We start from the raw sequence: 17,629 nt of genomic DNA on the forward strand, positions 1-17,629 counted from the left end.
ACTAATACTGGTAAGGAGTTTACAACAACCAGATGTACGCAGCCTCACCAGACACAGACACACTGATATGGCTGCTGGGTTTTACAGATCAGGTGCCTACATATAGGAAAGTAGGGCCCCTGGTCACCCACCCCCTGGACTGTACCTCACTGAGATTGGCAGCGTTGGCTCGGGCCTGAAGGAAGAGAGGCTCGTCTTTGCTAATGCTATATTGATGGACGGACTGCTCGTGCTCTGCCTTGTAGGCCACCTGTTGGGAGAGAACGCTGGGTCAGGAGCAAAGGAGGAGCTAGCTGGCTGCTCGGTTCTTCTGTGTCTTACATGGAAACTCCATTACAAGATCAATCGGGCCAGATGCTGGCTGGCAGCATGCAGGAAATGAAGCTTAAGGCAGAGAGATGATGAGGGAATGAGCAGCAGCAGTGAGCATCTGGGAGGAAAACGTGGCCAGGGGACCAATCTGAGAACCCCTCTAAGGTTCTCATTTTCCCTTAAAGAAAGTGAAAATGTTAGTAGCTCAGTCGTGTCTGACTCTTTGTGACCCCATGGACAATAGCCTGCCAGACTCCTCTGTCCATGGGCTTCTCCAGGCAAGCATACTGGATTGGGTTGCCATTCCCTTCTCCAGGGGATCTTTCTGACCCTCGAACCTGGGTTTCCTGTATTGCAGGGAGACTCTTCACCATCTGAGCCATCAGAGAAGCCCCATTTTCCCAGGAGGCATCAACTTCCCCAAGCTGTTCCCATCCACAGCATCCATGTTCACAAAAATGACCCACTAAGATGAACACAGACTCGCCAAGTGGGAAAAATAAGAAGTATCTCCTGCCTCCTGCACCCCATGATCAAACCTAGCACATCCACAGGTAGTGATACCTGGAAAGTGAACAGTGACCAAAAAGGCAGCATGAGTGAACATCTTCTCCATGGAAACTGAATCACTCCTGCTCTTTTCCTCTTCCCTTCTCTCCCACTTCCCAGCTTGAGTTTCCATGCGGTGGCTTTCTGCTAACTCTGAATTACGTTAATTGCATCCTTTCTGGCAGATGTATCTGGACCTTTAGAAAGGAAAGCTAGGAACGTCCTGGCCAGATGGTAGCAACTACGCTCGCTCAGCTGTTGATCCCTAACATGTAAATAACATATGTGGTGTTTCATTGTTCAACTTTCCACATTTGAGTGCAAGTGGGCATGAAGTGTACCCATCTCACAAGCAAATGCTATCCTCCTCTAAGATAATTCTCTACTGGCTCCAGAATTCTGGAGTCCTTGATAAGAGAGAGAGAAGGAGAAAGAAAGAAGAAGGAACTAGGCAAGATTGAAAACTGAAAAGGAACAATGTCAGTTGATATCTGTCCTTAACAACCAGAGAAGAAATATGGTGAGTGAGGGAGGGAGGCCTGGTAGCCCGTGGAAATAAGGGTCCAGCCTATTTAAAGGGAAGGCTCTTTGGCTCCTGGCTCATGCCTGGGCAGCACCTGCTGTGGTCCCATTGGTTCCCAGGCCCATGACACAGCAGCTCACAGGAGAAAGGGCAGCCCGGGACTCACCCCGCTCTGCAGTTCCTGGCTCTTCTTGGCATGCTCCATCTGGGAGCTGTCGGCCACACTGGTGAACTTCAGCTCATCTACCCTCTGCCTGTAGTTTTTCTGTTTCCAAAGAAAAGAGACCCGGTAGCATTAGATTGGGCTGTCCCCACCATCACATACATGCAATCACCCATATACTTTCTGTGACCCCAGGATTTTCCCAAGGGAGATGGTTCAGCTATTCCTTTAGCTTAAAGAGGACCACTCAGACCTGAGACTTTCAGCCTAGTGAGCTTGTTTAAGTCCCTTCTACTGAATGGGGACTTGAATATTCCCTTCAGTGAACCCCGTGTCACCGTGAGCCCTGGGACGGATCCATTTTGTAAACCTAGATCTGACATAGGAGAGCTGAGTGGAGGGAACTTGGACTTGATAGCCATGAATCCCAAGGACCAAATCTGCCCCGATCTCTTCCTGGCTTCACGGCCTTGGGCAGATCCCTGGATCCCCTGAGCTGCTCAGGCGTGGACTGTACAATGTGGAAAACAATAGAAGCTGCTTCACTGCGGGTGGTGCGGAGGCTTCAAAGCCTCCCTTCCCACGAGTGGAGTCCATGGGCAGAGTAACCGTTCACTGTGCTCGCAGTCACTGTTATTCACAGTGCTGTCAGGATGTTCCAGGAAGTATTGTGAAAGGAAAGGCCAGGAGACACAGCCAGAAGGCAGGTGGCCACGTGGGTTCTGCCCTCACAGCCCTCCGAGTTCCAGATTACTGAGGGCTTGTCTTCCTCATGTCCCCATCTCACAGCCGCAAAGCCACTGGCAGAAACTCCATATGCTAATTCTGTTCCCCCACGGGGACTTCCTGTCCTTCCCGGAGATTTAGTTCCTCTGGCTTTTCCATTGGAGTTGCCAAAGCTGATGGGAAAGGAAGCTGCTGAGAATGGCTTATTGAAGCAGAAACTTGTGGGGAGATCACAGGTAAGCAGAGCCCCCAGGGCCGTCAGCAAGAGGGTTGTCAAGACCAACTGAAGCACAAATAGGGATTGGAATCTTGAAATATTCCAAATATTTCTCCCAGGAGGAAGAAAAGAAATTCTACAAAAAATATTCCAAAGAAACTTGTACTTTCCCTTTCTCGTTGGAGCAAGTCGAATGTGAAAACTCCTTCACCACATAATTGAAGGAAGTCACAATGCCTTTCCATGGCTGGAGATCCCTGGGTGTCCCAGCCTCTGCATTGGTCAACTCAGAAGTGCTGAGTGAGGAGCCAAGAACCCACCCTGCCCAGGGCGAAGCAGGGCTATGAGAAAGATAAAGGATAAGTATCTTCCTGGCCCTGGAGGAGCTTAACAATGGGTCAGCACAGGAGTGAGACAGGATCAGGCATGCCTAAGGCAGAAGGTCCCCTTACCACACCCCTGTCCAAGACAAACGGGGCTCAGCTTGTTCCACTTGGATTTCAATTGGTCTCAAAGAAGTTAAGTGATGGGAACCCTCAAGGGTATTCTCTTCTCTCTACCTTCCTTATTCATACACCCTAACCTTGAATGTGTCTGTGTCTGAGAGAAGCATGAGTGCAGTGGATAAATAAGAATAAATTAGAAAAGGTGCTTCGGGAAACCAATATTGCTTAATTGTCCAGAGCTGGTGCATTGGACCAAAACACTAAGTACAGATCCCAGCTCTGCCACTTCTGGAAATGTAACTCTGTCTTAACCTTCCACCTATGTAAAATGGGGATATGAATATAATACTACTAGTGTCTACTCACAGAGGAGTAATAAATGTGCGTGATAAACGAACCATGGGTGTGTAATACACCCACAGTCATCAATGAAAGACAGCACTGGTTGCATAATTATTATCAGCCTATAAACGGCAGCTGTTATCAGCACTATGATTACCATGTGCAAGAAAAATGCCGACTCAGCCTTCCTGGCACCAAAATAAGAACCCCTTTGAAGATCCCAAACAGGGTTCCCGAAATAGTCACATTTGCAAATGAAATGTCCTTCAAAAGTCCTCCTCTGCCTGCTGCCAACACCAGCTGTACATGGAGTAAAGAGAGGCACAGGCTTGGAGCCACAGGGATTTGGGGAGGATCCTAGCCAACCTTTGCATTTTCATAAGAGAGAAGGAGGATTGGAAAGGTTGAATGACTTGCCCAAAGTTTACAGTGAGTTTAAGGCACACACATGGTGAGAATTGTTGTTCAGTCACTTAGTCCGACTCTGCGACCCCATGGACTGCATGTAGCATGCCAGGCTTCCCTGTCCTTCACCATCTCCCAGAGTTTGCTCAAACTCATGTCCATCAAGTTGGTGATGCCATCCAACCATCTCATCCTCTGCTGTTCCCTTCTCCTCCTACCCTCAATCTTTCCCAGCACCAGGTGTTTTCTTTTTCCAAAAAGCATGATGAGAATGTGAAGTGAAGTGAAGTGAAGTCACTTAGTCATGTCTGACTCTTTGCGACCCCATGGGCTGTAGCCCACCAGGCTCCTCGGTCTATGGGATTTTCCAGGCATGAATACTGGAGTGGGTTGCCATTTCCTTCTCCAGGGGATCTTCCCGACCCAGGGATTGAACCCAGGTCTCCTGCATTGTAGGCAGACGCTTTACCGTCTGAGCTACCAGGGAAGCCCTGACCTCTAAATACCAGATCCTCTGATTCAGAAGCAATCACACACTCCTTACACGACAAACACATTTCCTATGTCCTAATTGTATATCACAACCATTCTGACTCATGGATGTAAGTACCACTTAAATTGGTTGGCTTCTAACAAATACCTCCCAGGAGGCATAAGGGTATAGAATGCTAGTTCAGGGTGAGCTACATGTGCAAAATGAAGAAGTACTCCCCCGAGTCTCACTCAAAAACTAAGCCTGGGGGTTGAGGAGAATTCAGAGGGAACGATGGCTCTCCGGGATGACTTGGTCTGAGAAGGACGAGAAGCCAGAGGCTTGGGCTCAGGTTACCTCGCTGACCAGCTGTCCGGCCTTCTTGGCCTGTTCCAAATTGAGACTGCCCTCGGTCAGCCACCCAACCCCTTTCATCCACGCCAGGTCAGCCTTGTACTGCAGCTGCAAGAGGAAGACCAAGCTTAATCAGACACATGGATTGAGAGAAGTTAACAGAGGCATAGGAAAGCACTCACTCCTGCCTTTTCTCTGCCCTTCATCTTATAGTCAGGCAGAACTCTGCTCGGGGGTGAAGCCACTGCCCAGCTTGTAATCAAATGAGGCTATTCTACCTTAGCTCTGCAACACCACCACCACCTTTACCAAAAGAGAGGGCTTTTCAGACTTTTTGCCTAAGAACCTTATCTGCCAACCTGCTATACTTCCTAGCTTTACTTTACAACATGGATCAGCTTTACCACTTGCAGCACTTGCTTTCCTCTTTGCTCATCCCATTATGAACACACCTTGACTTTTCACAATAGCTCTGAGTCCCAACCCTCCACCGTCCAGTCTCCACTGTCTGGATTCTAACTCCATCTCTATCTCTACCTCCCCGTCCATCCTCCCTGGGCCTGGCACATCTCCAACAGTTCTTCCTGGCACTGAGTCACCTAACAGACTCATGGACAAGTTCTAAATCACTCTGAAAGTGTCACCATATCCAGCTGCAAGAGCTGCATGGGGAGAGCGGGCAAAGAGTCAGAGCTCACCTCGCTCTGGAGCCCGTAGGCTTTCTTGGCCCAGCGAGTCTTCATATCTTCGGGCAGCACAGTGTATTCATGCAGTTTTTTCCTGTAGTCCAGGTCACTGGCCAGAGCTTGGGCCTTCTTAGCATGCCTGATGTTGACCATGTCCATGGGCAGGTGAAAGTGGGTCTTACTCTTTTCGAAGCCTTTCTTGTATTCAACCTTGAAGGCACCAAAACACACTGTATTACTGGAAGCCTGCCTTGGCGGGAGTGATGTGAAAACAACCACAGGAATGAAGCCCAGGCTTCCATGAGGAACTGGCACTCTGGGCAATGCCACCCGTCTGTCCAAAGGGTGAGATCCAAGTCCTGGCTCTGTTAGGTGGTGGCACCTGGGAACTGAGGTTTCACACTACTTTGTCTCTGCGAGAAATGCCTCCTGACTCTTTTTACCCAGCTGCTCTAAGAAGAAAACACTCGATCCATGATTTCTGTGGAAGCTTTGAGAGGCAAATATAGCAAAGTTTGGGCTCCGGGGTCAGCCAAGCTTGAGTTCAAATCTGATCTGAACTTTGCCAGCTAGATGGCCTCTGGGAAGTCACATCACCTCTCTAAAGGCTCATTTTCTTTGGAGGGCTATTGTGAAAAGTAAACAAAACAGTAGCTGAAACCCACTTAGTGCAGGGATGGTACACAGCAAACACTTGATAAATGTTGGCAATGAGGGGGCCAATAAGGATGGATGGTGGTGATGGTGTGATGGTGGTGATGATGGTGTGATGGTGAGGAAGTGTGGAACAGTAGAAGAAGCCTAGAGCCAGTAAGTTAAGAGTTCTATGGTCTAATTCTCTATTTCTCAGCCACATACCACTGACTACAATATGCCTTTGGGCAAGACCATCTTTTTTGGCCCCATTTGCTCCAATTACAAGTATGAAATACCAGTTCTATTTTCTGTCTAAACTGAAGTCTAATACTCAGCGTCTCTGTATGCTTCATGACTGAGGACATTAGAGGGCTTGTTCCACAGGGCACATCCAAAAGGGTTACAAGATGCCAATTCTCTTATTCTATTCAAGCCCTGGTTCCTCCATGACTCATCAGGTAATCATAACCAAAGCAGCATAAGCCAGCCTCACCATCGTAAAGCACAGTTAATGACCATGCTTCTTTTTTGCCTGTTCGGCATCGACAGGGAAGTCTTCATTGGAAACCAAATCTGACCCTTTTGGCAGACCACTCCTTCCCCAAAGGTTTCTGCTAAGGGATACTTACCCAGGTTAACCCCCTGCCACCAGAGTGGTTTATAAGCACTGCCATTTTGAGTGGCTGGAACCTAGATGCCCCAGTTGTTGGCTAAACATCTTGAATACCACATGTGTTTGGACGAGAGGATTCATCCAGGACACCACCTCAATAAACAGAAAGCTTCCTGTCTAACGCTCCCAACATAATTAAACTCCATTAGAGAGAAACCAGTTATACGTCGTTTACTCTTACGACTCCAGTGTCTGACACAATATCTCGCCAGAGTAGTTGTTTAGTAAACATTTCAGAGTGAATAGATGTGGCTGAACATCCTGTACCATGAACAGCAGATGCCGGTCACCCTTAGGGACCACACACTTCTCATCTACTTTCAAAGAATAGTAGTCTTCGCCAAGATAAAGAAAGAAAGCATTTCCCACATTAGCCAGGAAAGAAATTACAAGCAGCCTCAAGTGAAGCAGGCTGGGAAAAACTTTCACAGCAACACAGGCCTAAGTCAGGGGGTTGAGGAATAGAAAAGACTTTAACCTCACTGCTCATCTTGGCAACCTGGAGCGAGTGCAGCAGCCTCGAGTCTGTAGTTCCCAGGACTTTGCCTTTTGCTTTTTCATACTCCTCTTTGTATTTAATCTGGAAAGAAATAGGAAAGTCAACTGTGAGAGAGAAACTGTGCCATGTGAGGGACTGTGGTTAGTGCAAGGGGGACCATGTCCAGGTGACAAGTGCAAGGGGAACTATCCTGAAAAAATCACCTCCCAGTCTTTCTCAAACCCAGTTGAAGATTAAAGCGTAGCAATGTCTACAATGCTAGCAGTCATTATTCTTTTCTGCGGGACCACTGATGCTTTACTGGAGCCGTCCTTTATGCATTTCTGAGTTAATGAGAGAAACCTACATTGCTCGCAAGCTCTCCGGAAGCTTTGGCAGCCAGCAGAGACATGGCATCCAGCTTCATCTCAAATCCTTTCCCCTTTGTCTTCTCCCAGCCTTCTCTGTACTTGACCTGACAAACAGAATCACAGGTGAATGGGACTCACTGTCCAATCTTGTCAAAAGTTGAACAGAAGTTTTTTAAATAACAAAGTTGGAACCTTCATCTGCTTAGAGAGCAGAATCTTGGCTGTTACAACCAAAGTGAAAACAACAATTTTTTTTCAATATTTTATTCATTCTTTTATTAAGTCATATGAGTTATATGAAAAGGAGCAGCACCAAGAGGAATGGAAATACCCCGGAGGTGAAAAACAACAGTTATTAACACTATTGATTTCCTCACTGTAGGGCCATGTGGGGTAGTGATGGGATAGGACAATGAGAAGACCCATGGGTTCATCCTAGCACTGTTGCTGCCTGATCATGTGACCTTGGACAAATTACTTCACTTTTTTGGTCCTCAGTTTACCATTTGCAAATATAATATTATATATCTGTCTAAGGGGCTTTCCACGTGGTGCTAGTGGTAAAGAATCCGCCTGCCATTGCAGGAGACATAAGAGACGTGGGTTCAATTCCTGGGTGGGAAAGATCGCCTGGAGAAGGGCAGGGTAACCTACTCCAATATTCTTGCTTGGAGAATTCCATGGAAAGAAGAGCCTGGTGGGCTACAGTCCATAGGGTTGCAAAGAGTCAAACACAGCTGAAGTGACTTAACACAAGGGTAGCAGTAAGAATATATTGTGTACATGAGAACAGACATCCTCAGTTCGTAAAGTGCAAACAGATACAGGGTATTGCTGTTGCCATGGGAGGAACACCTGGCTCTCTGATACCAAAGCCCATGCCACCAACTGTGTCTCTGCAATAAATAACTCCAAGGGGTCATATGAATATAATATATATGAAAAATTCCATATATAATACCTATCCCAGTGTCCAGCACAGAATAAGTACACAAAAAAGATTATTTTCTCCTTTTTAGATTTTTATTAAAGTATAATTTATAATACTATGCCAGTTTCAAGTGCATAGCAAAGTGATTCAGATATATGTATACATATATATACATATATATACATACACATTATACATATATATCCTTTTCAGTTCTTTTACATTATAGGTTATTACAAGATATTTGGTACAGTTCTCTGTGCTATATAGTTCAGTTCAGTACAGTCGCTCAGTCATGTCCAACTCTCTGGGACCCCATGGACTGCAGCACGCCAGGCTTCCCTGCTATATAGTAGGTCCCTATTATTCACCTATCCCATAGATAGTAGTGTGCATGTGTTAATCCCAAACTCTTAACTGGCTTCCCTGGTGGCTCAGACAGTAAAGAATCTGCCCACAGTGCAGAAGACCTGGGTTCAATGCCTGGGTTGGGAAGATCCCCTGGAGAAGGACATGGCAACCCAGTCCAGTATTCCTGCCTGGAGAATTCCATGGGCAGAGGAGCCTGGTGGTGTCCCAAGAGTGGGACACGACTTAGGACTAAACCACCACCTCCCAGGTTAGTTCCTCTTTCCTTTCTTCTGCCCTGCAATTCCCATCTAGAATAAGAAGGCTAGTCGTAGCCTCATAGTGACTCCTGGGAGAATCTGGTGATTAAGTTTGGTCTTCTTCAAACTTAAACTTCACCCACACAGCAAAGGACCAGCTAGGAGTCATCAGGATGATGATGAGTATGTATGAGTATGTGTGGGTGTATGTGTGTGTTCCAGCATACACCAAACACATGTACATACAGTGAGAATTCAATTGCTGTGATCAGTTTATTCTCATGAACTACCAAATGCCATGAGGCAGCAACATTCAAAATTACAACCTGATGGGCGCCTCTGATGAACCTCTCCATGAACAGAGGAGTCCCTGGGCCCTGTTTGCTGGACTGCTCTTGTCCCTTCATTTTCACATCTGTTTATAGCCCCCACCGTGTTCTCACCCACGCTCCTTGCTCACCTCACTAAACAATTCTGCATTGGTTCTGGCCTTCACCAGCTGAGGTACGTCCTGGGGCAATGTGTAATTCAACTTGTTTTTCTCATAGTCAGCACGGTAATTCACCTGTTGGATTTAAAATAAACCCGCAGGGTAAGCACATGGTTTTGACATGGCAGAAGGAGGACTTTGCAAAGAATGCGCTCTTTTACACCCTCTTTTTGTAGGCCCGTAGCCGAGAAGGAATTTCTGGAAAAGGCATTTCACAAGGAAGCCTGTAATTTTATGAACATTTTAAATTAACAGATGGAAGATGCCAAATGAAAAGTCAAACAACTCAAAGGCATGCTCACAGTTACAAGTTTGCAAAAGACTTCCCTGTGGCTACTTCACCCGCTGGCCTCTAAAGCACTTGAGGGTATGAAACTTGCTTTTTTAAACTTACTGCAATGCCAAACCTCTCACTATGTGCAGTTAGATACTTAAAGAGTAATTATCAAATGTCTGTCCACATTGGAAACAGACCATCTTAAACCACGCACAAAAACAGCCAACCAGACATTTTATGATTCCCAACGGAAGAACATGGCATCATATGAGAAGCAGTCGTGCCCCCAAATTAAACCTGAGCCTGACCAAACCTAGAGATCCAACTATTATTTTATAGGCACTGGAGGCCAGAAGAACACATATGCAATCCACACTGGGATAGAGTCAGCAAAGCTCAGATGTGGGAAACTTTATAGGATAAACAGTTCAGTTTCTTCAACAAACAACTTGCAAGAAAAGAGATAAAGAGGGAAACTTAAAGATGAAAAGAGTCTTGAAGACATATCAATCAATCACAAAGTGTGGACCTTATCTGGAGCTTGACTCAGACAAACTGTAAAAAAAAAAAATAATCTTATGAGACAACCTGCTGAATGCCACCTGGACACTGGTGATGTTAAAAATTTTTGTTCGTTTTTTGGTGTGATATATCAAAATTGTACAAATATGTTTAAAATTATTTTTATATTTTAGAGATTCATACTAAAATATCTGTAGATTAAATTACACAATACCTAGGATTTCCTTCAAAATAATATGGAGGGGGGCAGTGGATGTGCATATAGAAGCAAGACTGGCTACGAGTTAATTCATTGAAGCTGAGTGATGGCTGCCTGGGGGTTCATTATGCTGTCCTTGCTACTTTTGTATTTGACATTTTATAAAGTTTAAATCAAAGAGAGTAATTTCTGGACTCTCCTAGGGATCCAGTGATTAAGGATCCACCTGTCAAAGCAGCGGACATGGGTTTGGTCCCTGGTCTGGGAGGATCCCACATGCTGCGGAGCAACTAAGCTGGCAGACCACAACTACTCTAGGCTCCATGCTCCGAAAAGCTACCGCAATGATGAAGCCCAAGCACCACAGTCAGACAGTAGCCCCTGATTGCCGCAGCGATATAAAGGCTGCATGCACAGCGCAAGAAGACCCAGCGTAGCCAAACATAAATAAATATTAAAAATAATAACTTTTAAAAAGAGTCATTTCATGGTTGTAACAGGACATATGACACCATCAACGGAAGTCAAATCTTCAGGGAACCAGATATCCAGAACCCTGCAAAGCAACTGCGAGTCCCCCATATCTAGCTGGGTGGAGAGGGTGTCACTCACATGACTCAGTTGCTGGGCATTGATTTTGGCTTGAACAATCTGAGGCGTGTTGGTCACAGAGCTGTATTTCAGCTTGTCGATGCTTTGCCTATAGTTGACCTGGATGCAGAAAGGAACAAAGCGTCACCTGTACTTTGCTCTAAGATTTCCTTAGCTCCCTCCCCCTCAGCCCTATAGAGCCATGATTCTCAAATGACCAAAGAAAAACCAGAAGATTCCAACTGGAGACCAACAGACACTCCAAGTCCACAGATGGAAAAACAGTTCATTGAAGAGTGAGTGACTGAACAGGCGGCTCATAAAAAGAGCTCAAATGAATGGCCAGGGAATGAAGGAAAGGGTGACCGTCCACATCACTATTCAGAGAAAGGAATTTTAATACCTACCATCACCAGGCTAGGCCGTTTAGTCAGTTAGGTTCTGGACCTGTTAGTAGCAGTCAGATCACCATCAAACATCCCACACATGATCTTCATGCCTCTGTTTAATTGCCCAAAGCCCAGGGCCCCACCCAGTATCCGGCACAGTATTGCAGCTTCTTTAGGCCTCCACACTCCACTTTCCTGCATCCCACTAGCTCTTACGTCTCTGTCCATACTCCATCTACTGCCTCTGACCATGACCCCATAGCAGGGGGCTCTGCCCTCACAGGGGGCAGCCTTGCACTTTCCTACTATATCCTGTCTGTCTAAACCAGAGTCTGAGGTCTTTGCCATCCTACCCACCTGCTGTCACCTCCTGCTGCCACCTCCCTGGGTGACAGCTCACCCCTGTGAGTCACAGACCACTAGCTGAATGCACTCGTCTTGGCTCGGTGTTTGGCCTCATTGTGGGGGAGTAATGAGGAGCGGTGGGGACTGTGGCAAAGGGCAGAGCTACCACTCAGCTCTGGGGGATGGTGATCTTGATCAAAGTGGGACTCGGAGTGGCCAGACAGTCCAGTTAGCCCATTAGAAACCAGAAATCTATATTATTATATAAATTCTTACAATTTTAAATGCTGAGAAACAGTTCAATATTTTAAAACCCACTGACCCAAGGGAAACAGACCCAATGAAGAGCTTGAGACTGCATCTCTTCCTTGGACTCACTCTTTTCTTGCCTGTCCCAACAGGAGCTAAACAATAATTACGGCTAAAAAAAAATAGCACTTACTATGTGCCTGGCTCTACTCAAGTGCTTTACATTTATTTACACATTGAATCTTCCCAACCACCCTGTGGGGAGCATTGTTATCCCCACCTCACAACATGTAAACTGAGGCACAGAGCCCTGAAGTGACTTGCTCAAGGTCACCAGCTGGTGTCAGAAAGGGAGTGTTAATCACTCAGTCATGTCCAACTCTTTGAGATGCCATGGACTGTAGCCCACCAGACTCCTCTGTTCATGGAATTCTCTAGGCAAAAATACTAGAGCGGATAGCCATTCCTTTCTCCAGGGGGAAATCTTCCCCACCCAGGGGGTCGAATCTCCAGTATTACAGGAAGATTCTTTACTGTCTGAGTCACCAGGAAAGTCCCTGGTGTCAGAGCTAGGGTTCAAATCCCAGCAGTCGGCCTCCCAAAGTGGCTCCCAGACTGCATACTATAACTGTGGTTTTGCCAATGCTGCTGTGCTTGAAACTGTTACCTGTTATCTTATAGATGAGCCAGCGGTTCCCTATAACCAGAGCTATCTCTGCTTAGAGAAGGAAATGTATTATGACAAATTAGAAAACAAACAAAACAAAAAGACTTATAAATTAGCTTCTAGAACAAGATCTAAGAACAGGGTGTTCCAGATACTAGACCACAGAATCTTTTGTTGGGATTTGGAGAAAAGGGACAACATTGCTTCATTCTATTTAGTTAACAATTCAAGGGAAAAAAGATTTTACACATTCTGAGTTTTGGACCTGGGGTATGTAGAAAAGCTAGGAAATATGAAGTCATTTCAATGTCAAATATTAATGAGATTACACTATAGTAGCTTCCTAACGCACTAAGTCAGAGGAAAAATTATCATCTCGTAATAGAGTCTAATAGAATTCAGAATTATGCATGGTAAAATGTCACAAAACTGTGTTTTTTAAATGGCACATTCCTTCCTGATAATTCTGCCTTAAGTATGTTGCAGAGCACAATTACTCTCCTCTGCAGGACATAATTAACACTCTCCATGATTAATGATATCTTTGCAACATCACAGATGCTTGGTCAATGCTCCAGTCTACTTTCTGAAAGCTCCCTTTGCTGAGGGTAGAGTCTCATTTTAATGCTATTAGTATTTTTAAAATCCATCTGAAAGGAATGTTCTCTAATTAAGGGCCCATGCTTGTTTATTTAATTTCAGGGCTATCTGACCAACTCTAAGACTACCAGACAGAAAGACAGACCACAAATATACTTATAAATGGATATGCAAACTTTCTGAAAACTGAAGTCCTACATTAAGAGCGGTAAAAATTTTCACACAGGAGCCAGGAAAATAAAGTAAAGCAGGTTAAGGAGATAGAAGAAGCGGCCACTCAGGCCCCATCAACTGCTGCCATGCACGAACTAGGGCCACAGTTCCTATGTGAACTCACAATTTCTACATATCGTTGCAAAAACAATTTTTCTTAACACTGTGTGGCCACACCAAATACCTCTGCAACCTGGATCTGGCTCATGGGCTGCCAGTGCAGAATCTACCTCTGCTTCCAATTAATATTTCTAATCCAATCTAGTTTAATTCATCTCTCAGACTTCTCCAGGTTGAGGTGGCTCTATTTTAGGTGCCTGGTTTGATCCACTGTCTTATATAGGCAAATGTCATAGCAAGTCATGTTATAACAGGACCGCTGTTATAGGACCCTATATAACAGTTGTAGGACCCTCTCTCATTTCATTTGTTACTAAGCATTGTTTCTAGAATTCTACTGTGAAAGTGAAAAGCGTTAGTTGCTCAGTCATATCCGACTCTATGCAACCCCATTGACTGCAGCCCACCAGGTTCCTCTGTCCATGGGATTTTCCAGGCAAGAATACTGGAGTGGGTTGCCACTTCCTTCTCCAGGGGCTCTTCCTGACCCAGGAATTGAACTCCGGCCTCCTGCATTGCAGGTGGATTCTTTACCAACTGAACTACTATGGAAGCCCACTCAAAGAAAGAACTCACTCAGAAGCCCCCTGTGAAAGAACTCACTCAGATTTTTATGAGATGCTCTTGATTCCTCAAGTTTCTCAGGTCAAAAAAGAAAGCCAAAAAAAGAAACCTGGCTTTGGTAGTCAAGTTTAAACTTGAATTTCATTAAGGTGGAATGAGTAAGTCAATGCAACCAAACTTTCTGGGAAAGGGAGAAGCAAAATGGGGCTCTTTATATTCTACTTCCCATACCCTGCTTATTCACACATTTGAAAAGTCCCTTTCATCCATCAAGCTGTCATTTGCCACTGACTGGCCTTCACTGCCCTGTATCTATATTAGATGCTGGAGATGTCCAGCTGAACTTGACACTGCTCCGACTCGGAGCAAAAGGGAAAGAGCTGCAAAGACCTATCTATCAGCTGCACAGACCAAGTCAACTGCTGGAGCTGTGCTGACTCCAGAGGAATGTGAAGGAAAGTAGCCCTGAGCACTCGATGGGCACAAGTTGAATGATATACTAAATTATTTTTTTAAGATTTTTTTTTTTTTGATGTGGACCCTTTTTAAAGTCTTTATTGAATTTGTTACAATATAGCTTCTGTTTTATGTTTTGGTTTTTCGGCCATGAGGCATGTGGGATCTCAACTCCCTGACCAGGGATCCAACCCTCACCTCCTGCACTGGAAGGCAAAGTCTTAACCACTGAACCACCAGAGAAGTCCTTACATTAAATGATTGACTGAAGATAACTTTCACTGACAAACATGAACTGACAACTCAGTTCTAAACCACCTCATGTACTTTTTAAAACAGTAGATAACTTCTACTGTTTTCCTTGTACGTTTTTGTATTTCTAAATTTTCTGTAATAAACATGTAGTAAAATTCTTGTAATTAGAAAACAATGAAATTAATTAATTATACATATTTCATTGGAGACAAACCAAATATAAATAAATAAAATCACTGTTGTAACATTAAATAATTATTTTACTTAATTTTAAATTATTTTATTTAATATTATATAAAATTAAATTTTAAAATTACACACATATTTCTCCTGGGGAAAATAATTAAGTGCTCCTAGAGAAAATAATTAAGCCAATGTTACCATTTCCTCTCAACTTATAGCTATTTCAGTTTACTTCCTCTGGTCCTCAAACATAAAACTTAAAAAAAAAAACCTCATCACTGCTAGCAAATAATTACTTTAAATGTGCCCAGCAGCAGATATAGTTCCCAAATTCTAAGAGGTGAAATGGGACTTTAGGATATTTCCAAGATGAAACCAGGGCTGTCTCTGTCTTATGCTGAAAATCCAAGAGTTTCCAGACATATATATGAACGTACTATTAGAAAAGAATTACTTTTTCTCAGTTCCTTGTATCTCCTATGAACTGCTGTATCCTCTTTCTTTCCATCTCACTGCCTAAGAATCACTCCATTGGAGGGAAGTGATGAGGAATAAAGGTCTATTGGAGAAGGACTCACATCTTTCAAGGGAACCAGTTTCATTGTTGTTTGATAGGAAGGGGTAAGAGTGGCCGGGTAGTTGTAGTCGACAACATCATGTTTGTAATCAGCCTTGTAGGCGATCTGAAACACAAAGAAAACAGTAAGAAAAGAGAAATTAGCCCCCACTTTCTTGTGACCTTGTTTGAATGTCATAAAAATATTCTTTAAATAACCAGAAATAAAATTAATTCAGTTTCATCACCTCCAAGGAAAATTAAATTACATTCGTACTTTTGCCTTTAATTAACTTGAATTCTTCTTAATTAACCCAAAATTAGCTAACTTCATCTGTAACACATTTATTTTATCTTTCTTATTAATCATGGAGTCCCTTGTAGATTTTTTTGTAAAGAAGAAGCATTTGCATACAAGTATACAATAAAAGAGCTTCTTGGCTAATGCCCAGAAAATAAATGAAAATTCAGGAGTCTTCAGAGTACTTGAAATTTTTTTCTAAAGGTCAAATTTGACTTTCTCAGGCAGATTAAATTTGACATGTGTATGTTTTAATAATGAGAGAGATCAGCTTCTTCTTGGTGTCATTTACTTCCAAGATGTACAATTTGGCATTTGCAAATGTGTAAACCGAATGGACAAAGCCAGAGATTAATAGATCACATGCTTTAGCAAAAAGAGGGACCTAATCTATCTTGTTATCCCACTGTCTTGAGCAGTGCCTGGACACAGGAAATCTACAATGAACACTAAGGTGGAATGAATGAATAAATCAGTCAACCAACCAATCAATTTCAAAATAAATCACAAACGCTTTGGAAATCTGAAGCATTTCAAATGAGAATTATGCTCATCCACTTCTCTTTATCTCTCAGAAACTGAAAGTTTTTGTTACACTGGATCAATTACAATAGATCCAAGTACTCTTCAAAGCAGAGAAAGCTGCGATTAATACATGGAAGCTTTTGAAAATTTTCAAGGATTTTTTACCTAGCCTTGGTTGTATTGATTAACATTTAGAAACTCTTTGAGGTCAGTCTTTACACAACAAAACACTGACTTTTTAAAAGGGAGGTTGGAAAAGAATTGGCTGAATTCCTCGTGCCCTTTCTCCTTCCACCCCAGTAGACCCCGGAGACACGGAGGCCCTTCACAACAGGACTCACATTGCTTGCCAGGCTTCCAACCTTCAGAGCATGGAGCATCCGTTTGTCCATCCCAACTCCTTCATAGTGGCCTCTCATGCGGTTCTGGTAGTTTTCTTTATATTTATTCTACATGGGAACACAAAACCTTCAACAAAATCATTCTCTCCCCCAACTCATGGAAGACAAACGACTCATCTTAATGTGCTAAATCCAACACATAAATGATTAAATAGAGCTGTATTCAGTGGGTCAGCGAATTAAAAATAAGACAAAGCTAAAAAAAAAAAATAGAATTCAAGAAGTTGGGGTAAAACAAGCATACAAGCAAACATAGGATCTGATGCATAGACAGCACAAAACAGAACTGATTTTTTTTTTTTAACATTTTCAGTTGTAAACATACCAGATTTTTCCAACGTGAAAACCTATCACATGAATGTGGAGCTTTCCAAGGACAAGCACTGATGATATAGGGGCTGCATGCAACCCCATGCCCCAGGCCCCTGCACTGCATGCCATTACCACTCTTTCCAGATATATGAAGAATAAAACCTGAGCTTTGCCAAATTCTGCGCCTTTTACATGACACATTGGTTACTACCACAACCATGTTAAGTAGCTATATTATGTCCCAAATACAACTTACAAAGAACAAAACAAGAAGACAAGAAGTCATAAATAGAAAAATCTGAGTACTTTCTAATAAAGCTACATTAAAATCACCTACCTTGGGAGGCCATTGAGTGTCCAGGCACTGAGAGTATTTTAACAGAATACTATTACTCTACCTCAGATACAGTTCTACTTATCTCAGTTAATCTTCACAAACACTCTATGAGGAGGAAGGATTTATTATCATCCCCATTTTACAGACAGGCAAAATGGCTCCATGAACTTAAACAACTTGCCCAG

General features: G+C 43.7%; 1 protein-coding gene across 2 annotated transcripts in view; it reads right to left on the reverse strand.

The window, feature by feature from the left end:
• NRAP (nebulin related anchoring protein) overlaps window positions 1-17,629 on the reverse strand; it is a 75,027-nt gene that overhangs the window by 36,969 nt on the left and 20,429 nt on the right. For both annotated transcript variants that reach the window (XM_065923377.1, XM_065923376.1), the window contains exons 13-22: window positions 16,736-16,843; window positions 15,591-15,695; window positions 10,993-11,091; window positions 9,353-9,457; window positions 7,350-7,457; window positions 6,983-7,084; window positions 5,208-5,405; window positions 4,513-4,617; window positions 1,551-1,649; window positions 146-250 (exon numbers count right to left, since the gene is read on the reverse strand). In XM_065923377.1, the coding sequence (XP_065779449.1) occupies window positions 146-250; window positions 1,551-1,649; window positions 4,513-4,617; window positions 5,208-5,405; window positions 6,983-7,084; window positions 7,350-7,457; window positions 9,353-9,457; window positions 10,993-11,091; window positions 15,591-15,695; window positions 16,736-16,843 (1,134 nt within the window). The remainder of the gene's footprint in view (window positions 1-145; window positions 251-1,550; window positions 1,650-4,512; window positions 4,618-5,207; window positions 5,406-6,982; window positions 7,085-7,349; window positions 7,458-9,352; window positions 9,458-10,992; window positions 11,092-15,590; window positions 15,696-16,735; window positions 16,844-17,629) is intronic.

This window comes from Muntiacus reevesi, chromosome 2 (assembly GCF_963930625.1).
Source record: "Muntiacus reevesi chromosome 2, mMunRee1.1, whole genome shotgun sequence".
In the NCBI taxonomy this organism is placed as follows: Eukaryota; Metazoa; Chordata; class Mammalia; order Artiodactyla; family Cervidae; genus Muntiacus; species Muntiacus reevesi.